General features: G+C 38.4%; 1 protein-coding gene across 3 annotated transcripts in view; it reads right to left on the bottom strand.

Moving 5' to 3' along the window:
- Phm (Peptidylglycine-alpha-hydroxylating monooxygenase) overlaps positions 1-19,383 on the bottom strand; it is a 145,441-nt gene that overhangs the window by 34,415 nt on the left and 91,643 nt on the right. For all 3 annotated transcript variants that reach the window (XM_053797949.2, XM_070085333.1, XM_053797950.2), the window contains exons 4-8: positions 19,081-19,213; positions 18,562-18,610; positions 17,954-18,099; positions 17,403-17,542; positions 14,614-14,663 (exon numbers count right to left, since the gene is read on the bottom strand). In XM_053797949.2, the coding sequence (XP_053653924.1) occupies positions 14,614-14,663; positions 17,403-17,542; positions 17,954-18,099; positions 18,562-18,610; positions 19,081-19,213 (518 nt within the window). The remainder of the gene's footprint in view (positions 1-14,613; positions 14,664-17,402; positions 17,543-17,953; positions 18,100-18,561; positions 18,611-19,080; positions 19,214-19,383) is intronic.

Raw genomic sequence — 19,383 nt, 5'->3', positions numbered from 1 at the left:
GAGTAATGGCTGCCATGCATACATTATTAACTGTACCAAACCAATGTTAGCAATCCATCACCAGTGGACTGGATCATGCAATTAATGAATCAGTTTTGCATCACAAGACCTTCACTCTCCCAGTAGATAGCTTCATGCAAGAGTTAGGCTTCACGAAATCGTAATAACACGACTGGAAACAAATCACGGAACGGGTGGGGTTGGAACCCATGGCGAGTGAGTGGTAAAACTCAAAAGCCAGTGAGTTTTTAGGACACTCGCTATGGGTTCAAACCTCACTCGTTCCTTGATTTTTTGAGAGAAGAGTCAGTGTTCAATCGTTTGAAATTCAATCCACTAGTCAGCTTCATGCAAATAACTACTCTAAAACTGCCAGTTTACCCCCCTTATTGTCAGTAGTGTTACTGTGTACTTGTGTAGTACACTTAGATATCCCAGTTATTTGCTGTGACGTCACGAGTCTCACATGTGAGCCGTAGGCTGTAGCGTTCTCTCTCAGTTCAACGCTAGGCTTAGACTCGACAAGCAGGCCTAGGCTACTCCCTTATACGCCTACAACCGTAATGACACGATTCCAAACCAACCGTGTCGGTCTGCAGTTTTATGACTGTGATCGGGGGTTCTATGCGCCTACAAGATATCCAACGTGTGTATTTCTTACTCCAATATTCCCTGACTTACCCCCACGACATTATAAATGAAAATGGTATGGAGGTTCCGTTCAAAAACTGGAGAATGTCGCTTCTGATCAGCTTCAAACTTTTAAGACACAAATAACCCGCATATAGGATTAGCCAGGCTGTGGTTCGTGCGTCGGTTTACGTGCGGCCAGTAGTAACAGCCTGGTTGATCAGATCCTGACCCATCACGAGGCCTAGTTTTAGACCGGGACGCGGGAGCATTGACCCCCACACCTTTTTATTGTTCCAACTTTCAAGACTGTTATCTACCTACCTGGAGGGTATTCTGGGGATCAACGCTCCCGCGGCCCGGTCCACGACCAGGCCTCCCGGTGGATCAGAGCCTGATCAACTAGGCTGTTACTATTGGTCGCACGTAGTCCAACGTACGAACCACAGCCCGGCTGATCCGATACTGACTTTAGGCATCTGTCCAGCTCCCTCTTGAAAACAACCAGGGGTCTATTGGTAATTCCCTTTATGGCTGGTGGGAGGCTGTTGAACAGTCTTGGGCCCTGGACACTTATGGTGATTTCTCTTAGTGTACTAATGGGGGTATGTTGCATCGCCTGCCAAGACTTTTGCTTTCGTAGGGAGTGATATCTGTGTGTAGATTAGGGGCAAGTCCCTCTAGGATTTTCCAGGCATAGATTATAATGTATCTTTCTCGCCTGCGCTCCAGTGAGTACAAGTCAAGTGCTTACAAGCGTTCCCAGTAGTTAAGGTGTTTCATGGAACTTATACGTGCAGTAAAGGTTCTCTGAGCATTCTCCAGATCTGCGATTTCACCTGCCTTGAATGGAGATGTTAATGTACAGCAGTATTCCAGCCTAGAGAGAACGAGTGATTTAAAAAGGATCATCGTTGGCTTGGCGTCTCTTGTCTTGAATGTTCTCATCATGCATCCTATCATTTTCCTCACAGATGTGATAGTGGCACTGTTATGATCCTTCAAGGTGAGACCCTCAGACATTACCACTCCCAGGTACTTCACATTACTTTTCCAGTATATTGTGTGATTAGAGTTTGTAGTATACTCAGTTCTAGCTATAATTTCCTCCAGTTTTCCATAACGGAGTAGTTGAAATTTTTCTTCATTGAACATCATATTGTTCTCTGTTGCCCATTGGAAAACTTGGTTTATATCTGCTTGGAGATCTGCCGTGTCCTCAATGGATGACAGTCTCATGCGGATCCTAGTATCGTCTGCAAAGGATGATACGGTGCTATGGTTTACATCTCTGTCTATGTTTGATATGAGGATAAGGAACAGGATAGAGGCGAGTACTGTACCTTGTGGAACAGAGCTCTTCACTACGGCAGCCTCCGATTTAATTGTTAACCACTACTCTTTGTGTTCGATTGGTTAGAAAGTTGAAGATCCATCTGCCTACTTTGCCAGTTATCCCTGTAGTACGCATTTTGTGTGCTATTACACCATGATTGCACTTGTCAAAGGCTCTTGTAAAATCTGTGTATATAAACCATACCCCGGCCGGGATTGAACCCGCGGTCAGAGAGTCTCAAAACTCCAGACCGTCGCGTTAGCCACTAGACCAGCTAGCCACAATAAGATTCGTCCAACTAGGTATATTTCTACACCATAGGAAGGTTAGCACAGGCACCTCTGTGACCACAAATGCAAGTTTTTACAGACGAATCTCCAGCTAGCGTGGCCGTGACGAACTCTAGCTCAAGTCCCCTCACTGCCGTCAACATGACTCACGAAATCGTAATGACACGATTGCAAACAAACCATACCCCAGCCGGGATTGAACCCGCGGTCAGAGAGTCTCAAAACTCCAAACTGGTTTGTTTGCAATCGTGTCATTACGATTTCGTGAGTGTGTATATCTCTGAATTCTGTTTGTTTTCCGATGCATCCAAGACCATATCATAGTAATCCAGTAGTTGAGAGAGGCAGGAGCGACCTGCTCTGAACCCATGTTGCCCTGGATTGTACAGTCATTGGGAATCCAAGTGGTTTGCAATCCTGCTTCTTAGAACTGTTTCAAAGATTTTTATGATGTGGGATGTTAGATCTATTGGTCTATAGTACTTAGCTATTGCTTTGCTGCCACCTTTATGAAGTGGGGCTATGTCTATTGTTTTTAGTGACTGTGGAATCTCACCTGTGTCTATGCTCCTTCTCCATAGCACACTTAGAGCCCGCAAAAGGGGTTTCTTGCAGTTCTTAATAAACACAGAGTTCCACGAGTCTGGGCCTGGGGTTGAGTGTATAGGCATGTCGTGAATGGCTTTCTGAAAGTCTTGTGTAGTTAGGGTTATGTCAGAAATTTGGCATACATTTACTGGGTTTTGAGGCTTATTCATGAAAAATTATTTGGATTGTCTATCTCTAGACTGATTAGTGGCTCGTTAAACACAGAGTCATACTGAGATTTCATTATCTCACTCATTTCTTTGTTGTCATCTGTGTAGGATCCATCTTGTCTGATCAGGGGCCCTATACTAGATGTGATTTTTGCCTAGTTTTTGGCATATGAAAAGAAATATTTCGAATTTCTTTCAATTTCACTAATCGCTTTTAGCTCCTCCTGTCTCTCCTGAATCCTGTATGAGTTATTTAAATTAAGCTCGATACTTTCCACTTCCCTGGATAGCGCTTCCTTCCGTGTATCAGATAATCTAGCGTTCTTGAGGAGCCCAGTGATTCTTCGCCTTCTCCTGTAGAGAGTCTTTCTCCAGTTTGCTTCTTGTAGCTTACTTACTGTTATTTACTGATTGTTATTGGACTATGTAGGCGCCAATTTGCTCATTTTATTTAAAAATATGAATGGTATTACACACTGTGCGATGCCTTGGGAATGCCTTTTTTGAATGGCTTCAAACTCGCTAGGCAAAGTTCTTGCTTCACACACTGAGTGTGTGGTTCAATCCCCGGCTGGGTGGAAACATTGGGCATTTTCCCTTACCCCTGTTGTCCCTGTTTACCTTGCAGTAAGTAGGTACCTGGGTGTTAGTCGACTGGTGTGGGTCGCATCCTGGAGCGTAAAACTGAATGACCTGGGTTATCCTGGGTGGAAACCCTCCAGGTTAAAACTCCCAACAAATCTTTTCTTATTTAACTGCAAACGTAAATCTGCTACTTTTTAACGTAATTAAAGTTTCTGTGCAATAACTGAAGAATGATCCCTTTGATCGGCTTTAAACCTTTATGACTGATGTATTTTACTCAAAAGAAAGGTCTGCATTTTTGTTAGACAGTGTAAGACCCAATTTGCCAAATTTTCTGGATTCTGTACTGATGCTGTACTGATGTGATCATGCTTAATTTGATCAACATCAAAATCTCATCAATAGAGCGTCGTAGTTAGGTTAGGTTAGGTTAGGTTAGGTTAGGTTAGGTTAGATTAGGTTAGGTTAGGTTAGGTTAGGTTAGGTTAGGTTAGATTAGGTTAGGTTAGGTTAGGTTAGGTTAGGTTAGGTTAGGTTAGATTAGGTTAGATTAGGTTAGGTTAGGTTAGGTTAGGTTAGGTTAGATTAGGTTAGGTTAGGTTAGGTTAGGTTAGGTTAGATTAGGTTAGGTTAGGTTAGGTTAGGTTAGGTTAGGTTAGGTTAGGTTAGATTAGGTTAGGTTAGATTAGGTTAGGTTAGGTTAGGTTAGGTTAGGTTAGGTTAGATTAGGTTAGGTTAGGTTAGGTTAGGTTAGATTAGGTTAGGTTAGGTTAGGTTAGATTAGGTTAGGTTAGGTTAGGTTAGGTTAGATTAGGTTAGGTTAGGTTAGATTAGGTTAGGTTAGGTTAGGTTAGGTTAGGTTAGATTAGGTTAGGTTAGGTTAGATTAGATTAGGTTAGGTTAGGTTAGGTTAGGTTAGGTTAGGTTAGATTAGGTTAGGTTAGATTAGATTAGGTTAGGTTAGGTTAGGTTAGGTTAGGTTAGGTTAGGTTTGGTTAGGTTAGGTTAGATTAGGTTAGGTTAGGTTAGATTAGGTTAGGTTAAGTTAGATTAGGTTAGGTTAGGTTAGGTTAGGTTAGGTTAGGTTAGGTTAGATTAGGTTAGGTTAGGTTAGATAAGCTTCGTCAGGAAACAGGACAAGTGTACTTAGTGGAAGGTTTAGGCTTCAACTTGTTAATTTTGTTCAACAAACTGAACATTATTTTCCGTGCTACAACCTAAGAATTACTGCTAATATTTGGTTCAGTCTGGTAGGCAGGCCATTGAATAAGTGATGGTGAAAGTGTTTTTTCAACCTCGGTGTGAGATGCCCAGAGTAATTTAAATAAAAAAGCTAACGAGTAGTTTTGTCCTGGGGTGTTTTTTAAAGCAAATTTTTTCCAGTAATAAGTGAGCTGTGGAATCAAGATTATATATATATATATATATATATATATATATATATATATATATATATATATATATATATATATATATATATATATATATATATATATATATATATAGGTAGTAGGTTGGTAGACAGCAACCACCCAGGGAAGTACTACCGTCCTGCCAGCCAGATGACTGTGAAACAAAAACCTGTAACTGTTTTGCATGATGGTAGGATTGCTGGTTTCTTTTTCTGTCTCATAAACACGCTAAGATAACAGGGATATCTTGCTACTCCTACTTACACTTTGGTCACACTTCATAGACACGCACATGCATATATATATATACATACATCTAGGTTTTTCTCCTTTTTCTAAATAGCTCTTGTTCTTTTTTATTTCTTCTATTGTCCATGGGGAAGTGGAAAAGAATCTTTCCTCCGTAAGCCATGCGTGTCGTATGAGGCGACTAAAATGCCGGGAGCAATGGGCTAGTAACCCCTTCTCCTGTATACAATTACTAAAAAAGAGAAGAAGAAAAACTTTATAAAACTGGGTTGCTTAAATGTGCGTGGATGTAGTGCGGATGACAAGAAACAGATGATTGCTGATGTTATGAATGAAAAGAAGTTGGATGTCCTGGCCCTAAGCGAAACAAAGCTGAAGGGGGTAGGAGAGTTTCAGTGGGGGGAAATAAATGGGATTAAATCTGTAGTATCTGAGAGAGTTAGAGCAAAGGAAGGGGTAGCAGTAATGTTAAATGATCAGTTATGGAAGGAGAAAAGAGAATATGAATATGTAAATTCAAGAATTATGTGGATTAAAGTAAAGGTTGGATGCGAGAAGTGGGTCATAATAAGCGTGTATGCACCTGGAGAAGAGAGGAATGCAGAGGAGAGAGAGAGATTTTGGGAGATGTTAAGTGAATGTATAGGAGCCTTTGAACCAAGTGAGAGAGTAATTGTGGTAGGGGACTTGAATGCTAAAGTAGGAGAAACTTTTAGAGAGGGTGTGGTAGGTAAGTTTGGGGTGCCAGGTGTAAATGATAATGGGAGCCCTTTGATTGAACTTTGTATAGAAAGGGGTTTAGTTATAGGTAATACATATTTTAAGAAAAAGAGGATAAATAAGTATACACGATATGATGTAGGGCGAAATGACAGTAGTTTGTTGGATTATGTATTGGTAGATAAAAGACTGTTGAGTAGACTTCAGGATGTACATGTTTATAGAGGGGCCACAGATATATCAGATCACTTTCTAGTTGTAGCTACACTGAGAGTAAAAGGTAGATGGGATACAAGGAGAATAGAAGCATCAGGGAAGAGAGAGGTAAAGGTTTATATACTAAAAGAGGAGGCAGTTAGGGTAAGATATAAACAGCTATTGGAGGATAGATGGGCTAATGAGAGCATAGGCAATGGGGTCGAAGAGGTATGGGGTAGGTTTAAAAATGTAGTGTTAGAGTGTTCAGCAGAAGTTTGTGGTTACAGGAAAGTGGGTGCAGGAGGGAAGAGGAGCGATTGGTGGAATGATGATGTAAAGAGAGTAGTAAGGGAGAAAAAGTTAGCATATGAGAAGTTTTTACAAAGTAGAAGTGATGCAAGGAGGGAAGAGTATATGGAGAAAAAGAGAGAAGTTAAGAGAGTGGTGAAGCAATGTAAAAAGAGAGCAAATGAGAGAGTGGGTGAGATGTTATCAACAAATTTTGTTGAAAATAAGAAAAAGTTTTGGAGTGAGATTAACAAGTTAAGAAAGCCTAGAGAACAAATGGATTTGTCAGTTAAAAATAGGAGAGGAGAGTTATTAAATGGAGAGTTAGAGGTATTGGGAAGATGGAAGGAATATTTTGAGGAATTGTTAAATGTTGATGAAGATAGGGAAGCTGTGATTTCGTGTATAGGGCAAGGAGGAATAACATCTTGTAGGAGTGAGGAAGAGCCAGTTGTGAGTGTGGGGTAAGTTCGTGAGGCAGTAGGTAAAATGAAAGGGGGTAAGGCAGCCGGGATTGATGGAATAAAGATAGAAATGTTAAAAGCAGGTGGGGATATAGTTTTGGAGTGGTTGGTGCAATTATTTAATAAATGTATGGAAGAGGGTAAGGTACCTAGGGATTGGCAGAGAGCATGCATAGTTCCTTTGTATAAAGGCAAAGGGGATAAAAGAGAGTGCAAAAATTATAGGGGGATAAGTCTGTTGAGTGTACCTGGTAAAGTGTATGGTAGAGTTATAATTGAAAGAATTAAGAGTAAGACGGAGAATAGGATAGCAGATGAACAAGGAGGCTTTAGGAAAGGTAGGGGGGGTGTGGACCAGGTGTTTACAGTGAAACATATAAGTGAACAGTATTTAGATAAGGCTAAAGAGGTCTTTGTGGCATTTATGGATTTGGAAAAGGCGTATGACAGGGTGGATAGGGGGGCAATGTGGCAGATGTTGCAAGTGTATGGTGTAGGAGGTAGGTTACTGAAAGCAGTGAAGAGTTTTTACGAGGATAGTGAGGCTCAAGTTAGAGTATGTAGGAAAGAGGGAAATTTTTTCCCAGTAAAAGTAGGCCTTAGACAAGGATGTGTGATGTCACCGTGGTTGTTTAATATATTTATAGATGGGGTTGTAAGAGAAGTAAATGCGAGGGTCTTGACAAGAGGCGTGGAGTTAAAAGATAAAGAATCACACACAAAGTGGGAGTTGTCACAGCTGCTCTTTGCTGATGACACTGTGCTCTTGGGAGATTCTGAAGAGAAGTTGCAGAGATTGGTGGATGAATTTGGTAGGGTGTGCAAAAGAAGAAAATTAAAGGTGAATACAGGAAAGAGTAAGGTTATGAGGATAACAAAAAGATTAGGTGATGAAAGATTGAATATCAGATTGGAGGGAGAGAGTATGGAGGAGGTGAACGTATTCAGATATTTGGGAGTGGACGTGTCAGCGGATGGGTCTACGAAAGATGAGGTGAATCATAGAATTGATGAGGGAAAAAGAGTGAGTGGTGCACTTAGGAGTCTGTGGAGACAAAGAACTTTGTCCTTGGAGGCAAAGAGGGGAATGTATGAGAGTATAGTTTTACCAACGCTCTTATATGGGTGTGAAGCGTGGGTGATGAATGTTGCAGCGAGGAGAAGGCTGGAGGCAGTGGAGATGTCATGTCTGAGGGCAATGTGTGGTGTGAATATAATGCAGAGAATTCGTAGTTTGGAAGTTAGGAGGAGGTGCGGGATTACCAAAACTGTTGTCCAGAGGGCTGAGGAAGGGTTGTTGAGGTGGTTCGGACATGTAGAGAGAATGGAGCAAAACAGAATGACTTCAAGAGTGTATCAGTCTGTAGTGGAAGGAAGGCGGGGTAGGGGTCGGCCTAGGAAGGGTTGGAGGGAGGGGGTAAAGGAGGTTTTGTGTGCGAGGGGCTTGGACTTCCAGCAGGCATGCGTGAGCGTGTTTGATAGGAGTGAATGGAGACAAATGGTTTTTAATACTTGACGTGCTGTTGGAGTGTGAGCAAAGTAACATTTATGAAGGGATTCAGGGAAACCGGCAGGCCGGACTTGAGTCCTGGAGATGGGAAGTACAGTGCCTGCACTCTGAAGGAGGGGTGTTAATGTTGCAGTTTAAAAACTGTAGTGTAAAGCACCCTTCTGGCAAGACAGTGATGGAGTGAATGATGGTGAAAGTTTTTCTTTTTCGGGCCACCCTGCCTTGGTGGGAATCGGCCGGTGTGATAATAAAAAAATAAATAATATATATATATATATATATTATATATATTTAAAATATATATATATATATATAAATATATATATATATATGTGTGTGTGTGTGTGTGTGTGTGTGTGTGTGTGTGTACTCACCTAGTTGTACTCACCTAGTTGAGGTTGCGGGGGTCGAGTCCGAGCTCCTGGCCCCGCCTCTTCACTGATCGCTACTAGGTCACTCTCCCTGAGCCGTGAGCTTTATCATACCTCTGCTTAAAGCTATGTATGGATCCTGCCTCCACTACATCGCTTCCCAAACTATTCCACTTCCTGACTACTCTGTGGCTGAATAAATACTTCCTAACATCCCTGTGATTCATCTGTTTCTTCAGCTTCCAACTGTGTCCCCTTGTTACTGTGTCCAATCTCTGGAACATCCTGTCTTTGTCCACCTTGTCAATTCCTCTCAGTATTTTGTATGTCGTTATCATGTCCCCCCTATCTCTCCTGTCCTCCAGTGTCGTCAGGTTGATTTCTCTTAACCTCTCCTCGTAGGACATACCTCTTAGCTCTGGGACTAGTCTTGTTGCAAACCTTTGCACTTTCTCTAGTTTCTTCACGTGCTTGGCTAGGTGTGGGTTCCAAACTGGTGCCGCATACTCCAATATGGGCCTTACGTACACTGTGTACAGGGTCCTGAATGATTCCTTATTAAGATGTCGGAATGCTGTTCTGAGGTTTGCTAGGCGCCCATATGCTGCAGCAGTTATTTGGTTGATGTGTGTGTGTGTGTGTGTGTGTGTTTGTATGTGTGTGTGTGTATGTGTGTGTGTGTGTGTGTGTGTGTGTGTGTGTGTGTGTGTGTGTGTGTGTGTGTGTGTGTGTGTGTGTGTGTACTCACCTATTTGTGGTTGCAGGGGTCGATTCATAGCTCCTGGTCCCGCCTCTTCACTGATCGCTACTTGGTCCTCTCTCTCCCTGCTCCATGAGCTTTATCAAACCTCGTCTTAAAACTATGTATGGTTCCTGCCTCCACTACGTCACTTACCAAACTATTCCGCTTCCTAACAACTCTATGACTAAAGAAATACTTCCTGTTATCCCTTTGACTCATCTGAATCTTCAACTTCCAATTGTGACCCCTTGTTTACGTGTCCCCTCCCTGAAACATCCTATCTCTGTCCACCTTGTCAATTCCTCCCAGTATTTTGTATGTTGTTATCATGTCTCCCTTAACCCTCCTGTCCTCCAGTGTCGTCAGGCCGATTTCCCTTAACCTTTCTTCGTAGGACATTTCCCTTAGCTCTGGAACTAGTCTTGTTGCAAACGTTTGCGATTTCTCTAATTTCTTGACGTGCTTGACCAGGTGTGGTTTCCAAGCCACAGAGTCTTGAACGATTCCTTACTGAGGTATCGGAATGCTATTCTTGGGATTGCCGGGCGCCCATACATTGCAGCAGTTATCTGGTTGATGTGCACCTCAGGAGATGTGCTCGGTATTATACTCAGCCCAAGATCCTTTCCCTTGAGTGAGGTTTGCAGTCTTTGGCCACCTAGCCTATACTCAGTCTGCGGTCTTCTTTGCCCTTCCCCGATCTTCATGACTTTGCATTTGGCGGGGTTAAATTCGAAGATCTAGTTACTGGACCAGTCTTACAGCCATTAGGTCATTCACATATACCAGAAAGAACACCGGTCCTAGGACTGACCCCTATGGAACCCCATTCGTCACAGGTGCCCACTCCGACACCTCATCACGTACCATGACTTGCTGCTGCCTCCCTATCAGGTATTCTCTGATCCATTGTAGCGCCTTCCCTGTTATACCTACCTTTTCCTCCAACTTTTGCACTAGCTTCTTGTGTGGAACTGTGTGGAAAGACTTCTTACAGTCCAAGAAAACGCAATCTACCTACCCCCCTCTCTCTCTTGTCTTACTGCTGTCACCTTGTTGTAGAACTCTAGTAGGTTGTGACACAGGATTTCCCGTCTCTGAATCCGTGCTGGTTGTTGTTTATAAGTTCATTCCATTCTAGGTGTGTGTGTGTGTGTGTGTGTGTGTGTGTGTGTCTTAGTCTGGAACCTGATTGGTCGATTATTTTAATGTAATGTAGCTCAGGAATACAGCATTTTTGCATTATATTTAATATATATATATATATATATATATATATATATATATATATATATATATATATATATATATATATATATATATATATATACATATATATATATATATATATATATATATATATATATATATATATATATATATATATATATATATATATATATATATATATACATATATATATATATATACATATATATATATATATATATATATATATATATATATATATATATATATATATATATATATATATATATATATATATATTATTTAATTAGTTGTATATGTTTATTAAGAACATCTGGATTATATTAATTTTTCTAGCTGCAAGGCTGCTTAGTTTTGTTATACATCCCTTACCAATACTTATAGGTAAGGGATGCAATATTGCATTATTTTAGACTAGGCTGTTCTACGAAGTTCAGAGAAGGTTGAAAGAGGATGTTGATGATTATAAACATAATTATGAGATTCAATGGGTTTTAATGAGAGGTTTTTAAATTTTTTTAGGGAAGGGGGACAATATTTTGTTTTTTTCCCCTGTTTTTGAGAGTTGTGCTCTGATATATTTAAAAAAATTTGATGTTGGGTATAAATCTTTCGATTTTTTTCTTTTAGTTTTAGATTATATTTACATATGTTAAAGACGCTAAAAATTTCCAGGTATTTTGTCAATGGTTATGGAGCTAGTAAGTAGCTGTTTAGTGATCGACACCATGCCTAACCCTTCTAGGGTAGGGCAGGTGCCTGAGCCCGAGCCTTTAGCTCATAAGACTGTCATTCCCATTAGCTCTCTTGAGGCAGGGATGGCAGACCAGAGAGGCCTAGCTTGTGGCTAGGCCTGGGGACAGTTGGTCCCAATGATGAGGAGGTACTTGTGCCTCCTCCCATGGGAGACTTAGGTCTCAGACACTCCCTAAAGAGGGAGCCAAAGCCGGGCCACCACTTGGACAAGGCCCGGGCCGGGAGAATACCGACTAATCTTTAATAATAATAATAATAATAATAAGCTGTTTAGTGTTATAATTTTTTCTTGTAAATTATAAAGTTTGAAAGCTTATGAGTGTAGTGAAGACCGTCAGGCTTCATACAAACTTCAACCATTGTTAGTGAAGAACGTGGCTCAACTATCTCGTTTGGCACTATTTTTCATTTTGCTCCATTGTTTGGCCTGATATTAAAGAGATAAAGTATTTTATGTATCTTAGGGAATGACAAAAGGCCTCTAATAAATCTGGGAAAGAGTTGGGAGCATTCCTGAAGCTATAATCTAACAGACGGGTATGACAACTATGACGGTAGTGGTGACAGGCAGAAGGGGCAGAGGGGAGTTACTCTCCCCTTGGGTAATAAATTGCAAAGATTGGTACAGACTGCAAGTGTGAGTTACATTTATTGTGGTTAGGTAGTTTATTTATGGCTATGTTGATTTTGGGATAAGGTAGTGTGCCTTTAACAACTATAAATTACAAATTACTGAGACTAGATGAACAAATGAGGGTATTTATTTCCACTTCCCCAAATCCATTAATTATAGTATTTTTACTAGTGCTGATATATATTAATTCTTACAATAACACTGTGGCACTATCGTCTGATCATTATTAATTGGTTATTATTTATTATTTTATGTGGTACTAATAATAGATAATCCAATCTAGATTACCCAGATAACCCAGATAACCCAGTCTAGATAACCCAGATAACCCAGTCTAGATAACCCAGTCATTCTCCCTTTATGACATTATTGTAAAGCATTCACCCTCTTCATTCACCTTTTTGCATTCTATTCCCGTCAGAAACGGCTGGTAAGGTTGCTAACAATGGGCTTTAGGCGATTTGCTGTAGCAGGTTCCCCAAGCACAGATACCATAAGTGAGGCAGAGATAGATTAAGGAGTAATGCCGAGTGAGTAATGTTGTTTGTGGAACATAGCACATTTTAGAAAGAATGCCCACAGTTCTGGGAATTTTCTTAAATGTGCATTGTATGTGAGTACAGTAGGGCCCCACTTATACGGCAGGTTAGGTTCCAGGCTACCGCCGTAAGGCGGGGCCCAACTGTACTAAATTTCAGGTTGCAGTTGAGTATTTCTATGTTTATCCCAAATATGTAGAAGGACTTGTCAATATTAAGAGAAAATTTGTTGGCTGTCATTTAGGAAGCAATCTTTAGAAACTACTCGTCGACTGTCTTGTTAACAGAAAACAGGATCTGCTAACATGAGAGCTGGTTTAAATTCCCAGGAAACATTTGGTTGATCATTGATGTGGATAAAAATCAAAATGGGCCCCAAGACGCTTCCCTGTGGTACCCCTATGTTAACAGTTTGGATTGATGTAGTGTCATTGATTGTCACATGCTGACTTCTGCCATTAAGACAGGGCTTTATGTAAGTAGGAGCATCTCTAATTCCATAATGCTCTTGCTTCAGCAACAGATGTTGTGGTCTACAGCGTCAAAAGTTTTTCTTAGATCAAAAAAGAAACCCATTTGATATACATTATTTTCTAGAGATGAACAGTCTAGCATCTTTGTGACAGCGTCATTAGTACAGTTTTCTGACCTGAAGCCAAAGTTCCAACAGTTAAGAATGTTTTTTTTTTTTTTTGGTAATGAATACACACATTCTTTTATATATCATCTTTTCAAAGATTGTAGACAATAACGGCAAGTTAGAGATTGGTCTTTAGTTGTCACTTTCGGCTGGGTCTCCATCTTTGTAGACTGGGGTGACACAAGCTTAAGAATATTAGAGAAAGTTTTGGTTTCAAGAAATTTGTTAAACAGGGTTGTTATGACTGGAGGCTGCTCCTGGCCATCTTTATTATATATGAATGGTGGTATACTCGCTTTATTACCTTATTTATATTTACTGATTTTTTTATTAAGGTTAACTAGTTTGTATCATTTCTATAATCCTATATTGTACTTCCTTTTGCAAGTACAAATAAAAAATGTATGGCTTAAAGAGTTAATTTACGCAACCTAAATTTGCTGGTGAAGGACCATTGGCCCTGCTGAAGGACCAATGGTCACCCCATCCTTGAAGGATGGGGTGATTGGAAGGCAATGTACATCCTGGATGGGCTGAGTATAATTTGTATTATACAGTATTCATGGTCTCAAGTGGACTTAGAGAGAACATAACAGTTAGTGACTGGATAATATCCTGCTACAGCTACTTCCCAATAATGGAGATAAATGGAAATAAATAGTTCTGTTTCTATTTTTCAAACACGATGGAAAAATAGCTCTATTTGTGACTTAAATTGTGGGTTAAACATGTTTAATAAATGATCGTATTTTACTGCATTTGTGTCTATCTTTCCCAATAGACAAATTCTTTGAATGAACCGTCGGAGATAAATAATATCTTAGAGAACTCATCTCGTCCTTACCTTATTTATTTCCCTCGTTTATAAGATCAAGGTTAGTTTTTGACACATATACAGACATGCTCATTTATCCCCATGAAGCTGCCGGTCTACATTTGTGGTGTCAAAGCTTTAAAGCAGTGCTTAGATATATTATATAATAGCAAAGATGAAATATTTACAGGGAACCAAAGATTTAGTAATAAAATAAAAGCCAGAAAAAATCATGCATTTCATGAAAATGTGAAACTGCAAATAATCATGGCATGCAAAATTATTGGCATAACCTAAATTTGACAAGTTTTCATGCATGGTATTTATTCAAAACAAAAACATATATATCATGAAAAATATATATTCACAATAATATATCAAAATATTAAACTGGACATCAAAGAGGAACTGACTGAACTTGACCGAAAACTTGTATACAAGACTTACCCAACCCTGGTAGTACGGTCCCTCTTGCTCTCCATGGTGCACCGTGCTGCCTGATGTACACAAAAGGAAATGTGAATCACCATTATGATTACATTATCAGATCATGGAACGAGGTTTGAACTCATGGCAAGTGAGTTCTGAAACTCACAGGTCAGTGAGTCCTGGAACTCAAAGGACAGTGAGTTCTGAAACTCACAGGCCAGTGAGTCCTGAAACTCACAGGTCAGTGAATCCTGACACTCACAAGCCAGTGAGTCCTGACATTCACAGACCAGTGAGTCCTTACACTCACAAGCCAGTGAGTCCTGACATTTACAGACCAGTGAGTCCTTACACTCACAGGCCAGTGAGTCCGATAAGTCTGTGACATGTTTGCAGTCATGTTAGTGTGATTTCACGAGTCATGACTAAATTGTGATTTTCATTTCACTTCTGCAGAAGTTCTGATCTTAAAGAAAGAATGATTTTGGGTCATCATACTGTATTTCAGCCTTCTGTAAAGCTACTCACTTAATATGGTATTAGCTCACTCTCTCTCTCTCTCTCTCTTCCTTTTTCTCCCTCACAAGAAATGAGGCTCGTTAGGATCACTATAACAATATATATTCTCACATTATATAATGAATTGAAGTGATTAAGTATTGCCTACTAACAGTATTTCACAATTTCTCACAGTACCTATAACTTTCCTGATATATTAGCTACATACCCCGTAAGTTCTATATATTTCCAGTATTTTACTTCCTCTCCCAACATAAAAACAATAAGTAATACTAATATTTATTTTTCAAGAAGGTACGTAAGTGTTACTGTGAAAGGTTTAAGTTTATTTATTGTGCACATGTTATTCCCTACATGTTAAAGCTCATAATTAGGTATCCTCAAGGGATACATTTAAGTGGTTGACTGTTTTCTTCCACCAAAGTTTTCGTTTATAACTTGAGAACACCTGATCCAGTGAGCCTGAGATATTCAACGCAGTTTTACTGTAACTAGGCAAAGGTTCCTGAGACTGTTAGTATACTTGGATAATCTCTCACCATTTTTTATATAGACCATTCCTGTTTTTTAGAATCCCTGGGACAACTTGTGAAATCCTCTTCTGATAGTCTTCAAGCTTTGAATAATGGTGTATCTCACTTAGACGGTTCGGACTGCTATTGGAGTGTAGGCTTCAATTTACCCATACAAAAAGAAGAGCGACATTTTTCTTAAATACTGCAACTTGAATGTCTCTTTTGAACAGTTTCAATCTTTAATAGCTGATGCATCTTATGGATAAGATGACACACTGTAACTATCATGCGAGGATGCAGTATTTGCCAATTTACATAGCTAATGTACCGGGAACTGATGGATTGTAAGGAATAACTGGAGAATGCCTCTTCTGGTCCACATCAAACTTTCAACGATAGTGGATAAAAATGTAAAATCAAAGCAAGCTCTAAACCTCAAAGGGTCATAGTGTGCTACAAGGAGGGTTATGCTAAAGAAGGAATATGCAGAGGTTAGAATGGAGTGATGGGCAGGAGTGTGCAAGGTAACGGTTGGTGGGCGAAGTTCAAGCTACAGAAGAAGTTTTTTGTTTGTTTTTTAATGGAACAGAAATAAATATGATATCGTTCCTGAAGGAAGAGAAAACTAAACATAGTTTAAGTAATTAAGATACATTTAATCGTTCAAACTTTTAATTTAGGTACTGGTAATTAAGATGTATTTAATAACTCAAACTTATAATTTAGGTACTGGTAATTAAGATGTATTTAATAACTCAAACTTATAATTTAGGTACTGGTAATTAAGATGTATTTAATAACTCAAACTTATAATTTAGGTACTGGTAATTAAGATGTATTTAATAACTCAAACTAATAATTTAGGTACTGGTAATTAAGATGTATTTAATAACTCAAACTTATAATTTAGGTACTGGTAATTAAGATGTATTTAATAACTCAAACTTATAATTTAGGTACTGGTAATTAAGATGTATTTAATAACTCAAACTTATAATTTAGGTACTGGTAATTAAGATGTATTTAATAACTCAAACTTATAATTTAGGTACTGGTAATTAAGATGTATTTAATAACTCAAACTAATAATTTAGGTACTGGTAATTAAGATGTATTTAATAACTCAAACTTATAATTTAGGTACTGGTAATTAAGATGTATTTAATAACTCAAACTTATAATTTAGGTACTGGTAATTAAGATGTATTTAATAACTCAAACTTATAATTTAGGTACTGGTAATTAAGATGTATTTAATAACTCAAACTAATAATTTAGGTACTGGTAATTAAGATGTATTTAATAACTCAAACTTATAATTTAGGTACTGGTAATTAAGATGTATTTAATAACTCAAACTTATAATTTAGGTACTGGTAATTAAGATGTATTTAATAACTCAAACTAATAATTTAGGTACTGGTAATTAAGATGTATTTAATAACTCAAACTTATAATTTAGGTACTGGTAATTAAGATGTATTTAATAACTCAAACTTATAATTTAGGTACTGGTAATTAAGATGTATTTAATAACTCAAACTAATAATTTAGGTACTGGTAATTAAGATATATTTAATCGCTCAAACTTTTAATTTAGGCACTGGTAATTAAGATGTATTTAATATAATTCAAACTTTTAATTTAGGTACTGGTAATTAAGATGTATTTAATAATTCAAACTTTTAGTTTAGGTACTGGTAATTAAGATGTATTTAATAATTCAAACTCATAATTTAGGTACTGGTAATTAAGATGTATTTAATCACTTACCACTGTATCTCCCTTTTTAAGGATAAGATCCTTTTCAATTGGGTAAAACATCTGGGGCAGCTGAGGATCCTTTTTTCCAATTAGTTCCCACTGGTCAAAATAGCCTTTCCGTGACACCTTGTAACCAGACACAACCCGTCCTGAAAGAGGCAGACTACGTAATAACAGCAGTCTAGTCGTTCATTCACCTCAGTAAATGAAAAGTGGATAAATTACAGCACATACATTCATTCAGTATTCCGATATATATGAAGTTAGACAAAAAATCATTACACCCTTTACCATTATACTATAAATATTTTAATAAGAATAAAATAAAGAATAAAAAGTGAAATGTGTGTGTGTGGGCCACAAGGAGGTAATAAATTAATATAATGGTTATAATCATAACCATAATTTTTAATGGGGTGGAGGAGTAAGCCAGAGGAAGGCCTTGGTCAGATGACCAAAAGCTCCAGCTGTGGGTCATCATATGACTAAGACTCGTGTCAGGAAACACTTGACAAACACTGATAAACTTTGCCTAACCTAACCTAAGGAGGTGATCTTACCAAGAGCGTGTGTGTGAGTTCGGAAGGCGAATGGATGGATGACCTTGTCTTCGGTGATGGTACAGGCCGTCTCCATGTATTCTACACTGTTTGGGTTGATGCGGCCACCAGTACCCATAAGCAACACTCCTGCTGCTTTAGGCTGACTAAAATGCATGAAATAAACACATTTTTTCTCTAAGTATGATCATTTAAGGGAAGTTTTAGCATTCTCAAATATCCCTGAAGGAACATTTCACGAAATATCTTAATAATTCTATATTAACGTGATTTAACTGGTATATGATTTTTTTATATAAATGTGAGGACTAAATGCAGTAAAACATGTCACTATGAATACTTTCATATTCAGTAATATATCATTATCTTTGAATCATTAATAAAAAATTAAACGAAAGACTTAGAATAATCCACGAGTCACAAATAATCAGATTTTTTTTCAGAGGAACTGCAATTAATTATTACATTTATTTAATTTTCTTGCCTTTTTTGAGTTTTTTTCTCATACGCTGGTTATCAGAGGTCACAGTTTTTTTTTATCTGGCCACTGTGAGGGGTGGCCATACTACCGGTGTTAACAAAGAGAGGTACAAAGCTGCTGTACTTACGGTGTCTCTGTATAGTAGAGGAATACTCCAGAGTCATCCGTCGATCCATCTGCAGATGTACACAACAACAAAGTATCTTTGGTAAGCATTTCTTGTAATTGAGAAATAGTCTGGTGATACCGATAAGATGTGGAAAAAGGCATATAGAGTTCAGGACATTTATTAAAGGAAATGTTTCGATACGAATGGCTTCGTCAGTCCTAAAACGAAGAAGTCACGAGTGGCCCAATATTTCTTTTAATAAATGCCCTGAACTGTACATAAATGTCTTTTTCCTCTCTTGTAACTGTTCCAGGGTTGCTCATATATTATTATTTATTTGTATTGTCCAGATTTATTTCAACAAAGAGAATCTAAATGCAAACAAATACTTGCCAAATACCACACTTAACCAGTAGAAATAAACACCTAGTAGTATACATAAGGTATCAAAATACTATAGATGCTGCAACTTGTATCACACATATCGTACTCTGGAAGAGTAAATTTGACTTTTAAGTAGTAAGTTATATACCGTACCTTTGAACCTCTCAACTGAGGCGTAATGAACCTGCAAGACAATGTACTGGATGGGTGACTTGCCGCCCACCTTGAACGCCACACCTTCTGGCAGGACCAACTTAGGTGCATCACGGGCCCATGCATAAATCACCTGTACAAGAAAAAATTTTTTTGCATGATCACTTAAAGAATAAAAGGCACAATATGCAATAAAATACCATTTTAGCACAATTTTCTGACTTTTTATATGTTCCACGTATTTAAAAAAAATATGAAGTATTCGTTAACAAGCTTTATTTTTATTGATGTTTACCAGGATTT

Source organism: Cherax quadricarinatus, chromosome 15 (assembly GCF_038502225.1).
Source record: "Cherax quadricarinatus isolate ZL_2023a chromosome 15, ASM3850222v1, whole genome shotgun sequence".
Classification (NCBI taxonomy): domain Eukaryota; kingdom Metazoa; phylum Arthropoda; class Malacostraca; order Decapoda; family Parastacidae; genus Cherax; species Cherax quadricarinatus.
The sequence above is the reverse complement of the archived record's forward strand: the minus strand, read 5'-3'. Positions and strand labels throughout refer to the sequence as shown.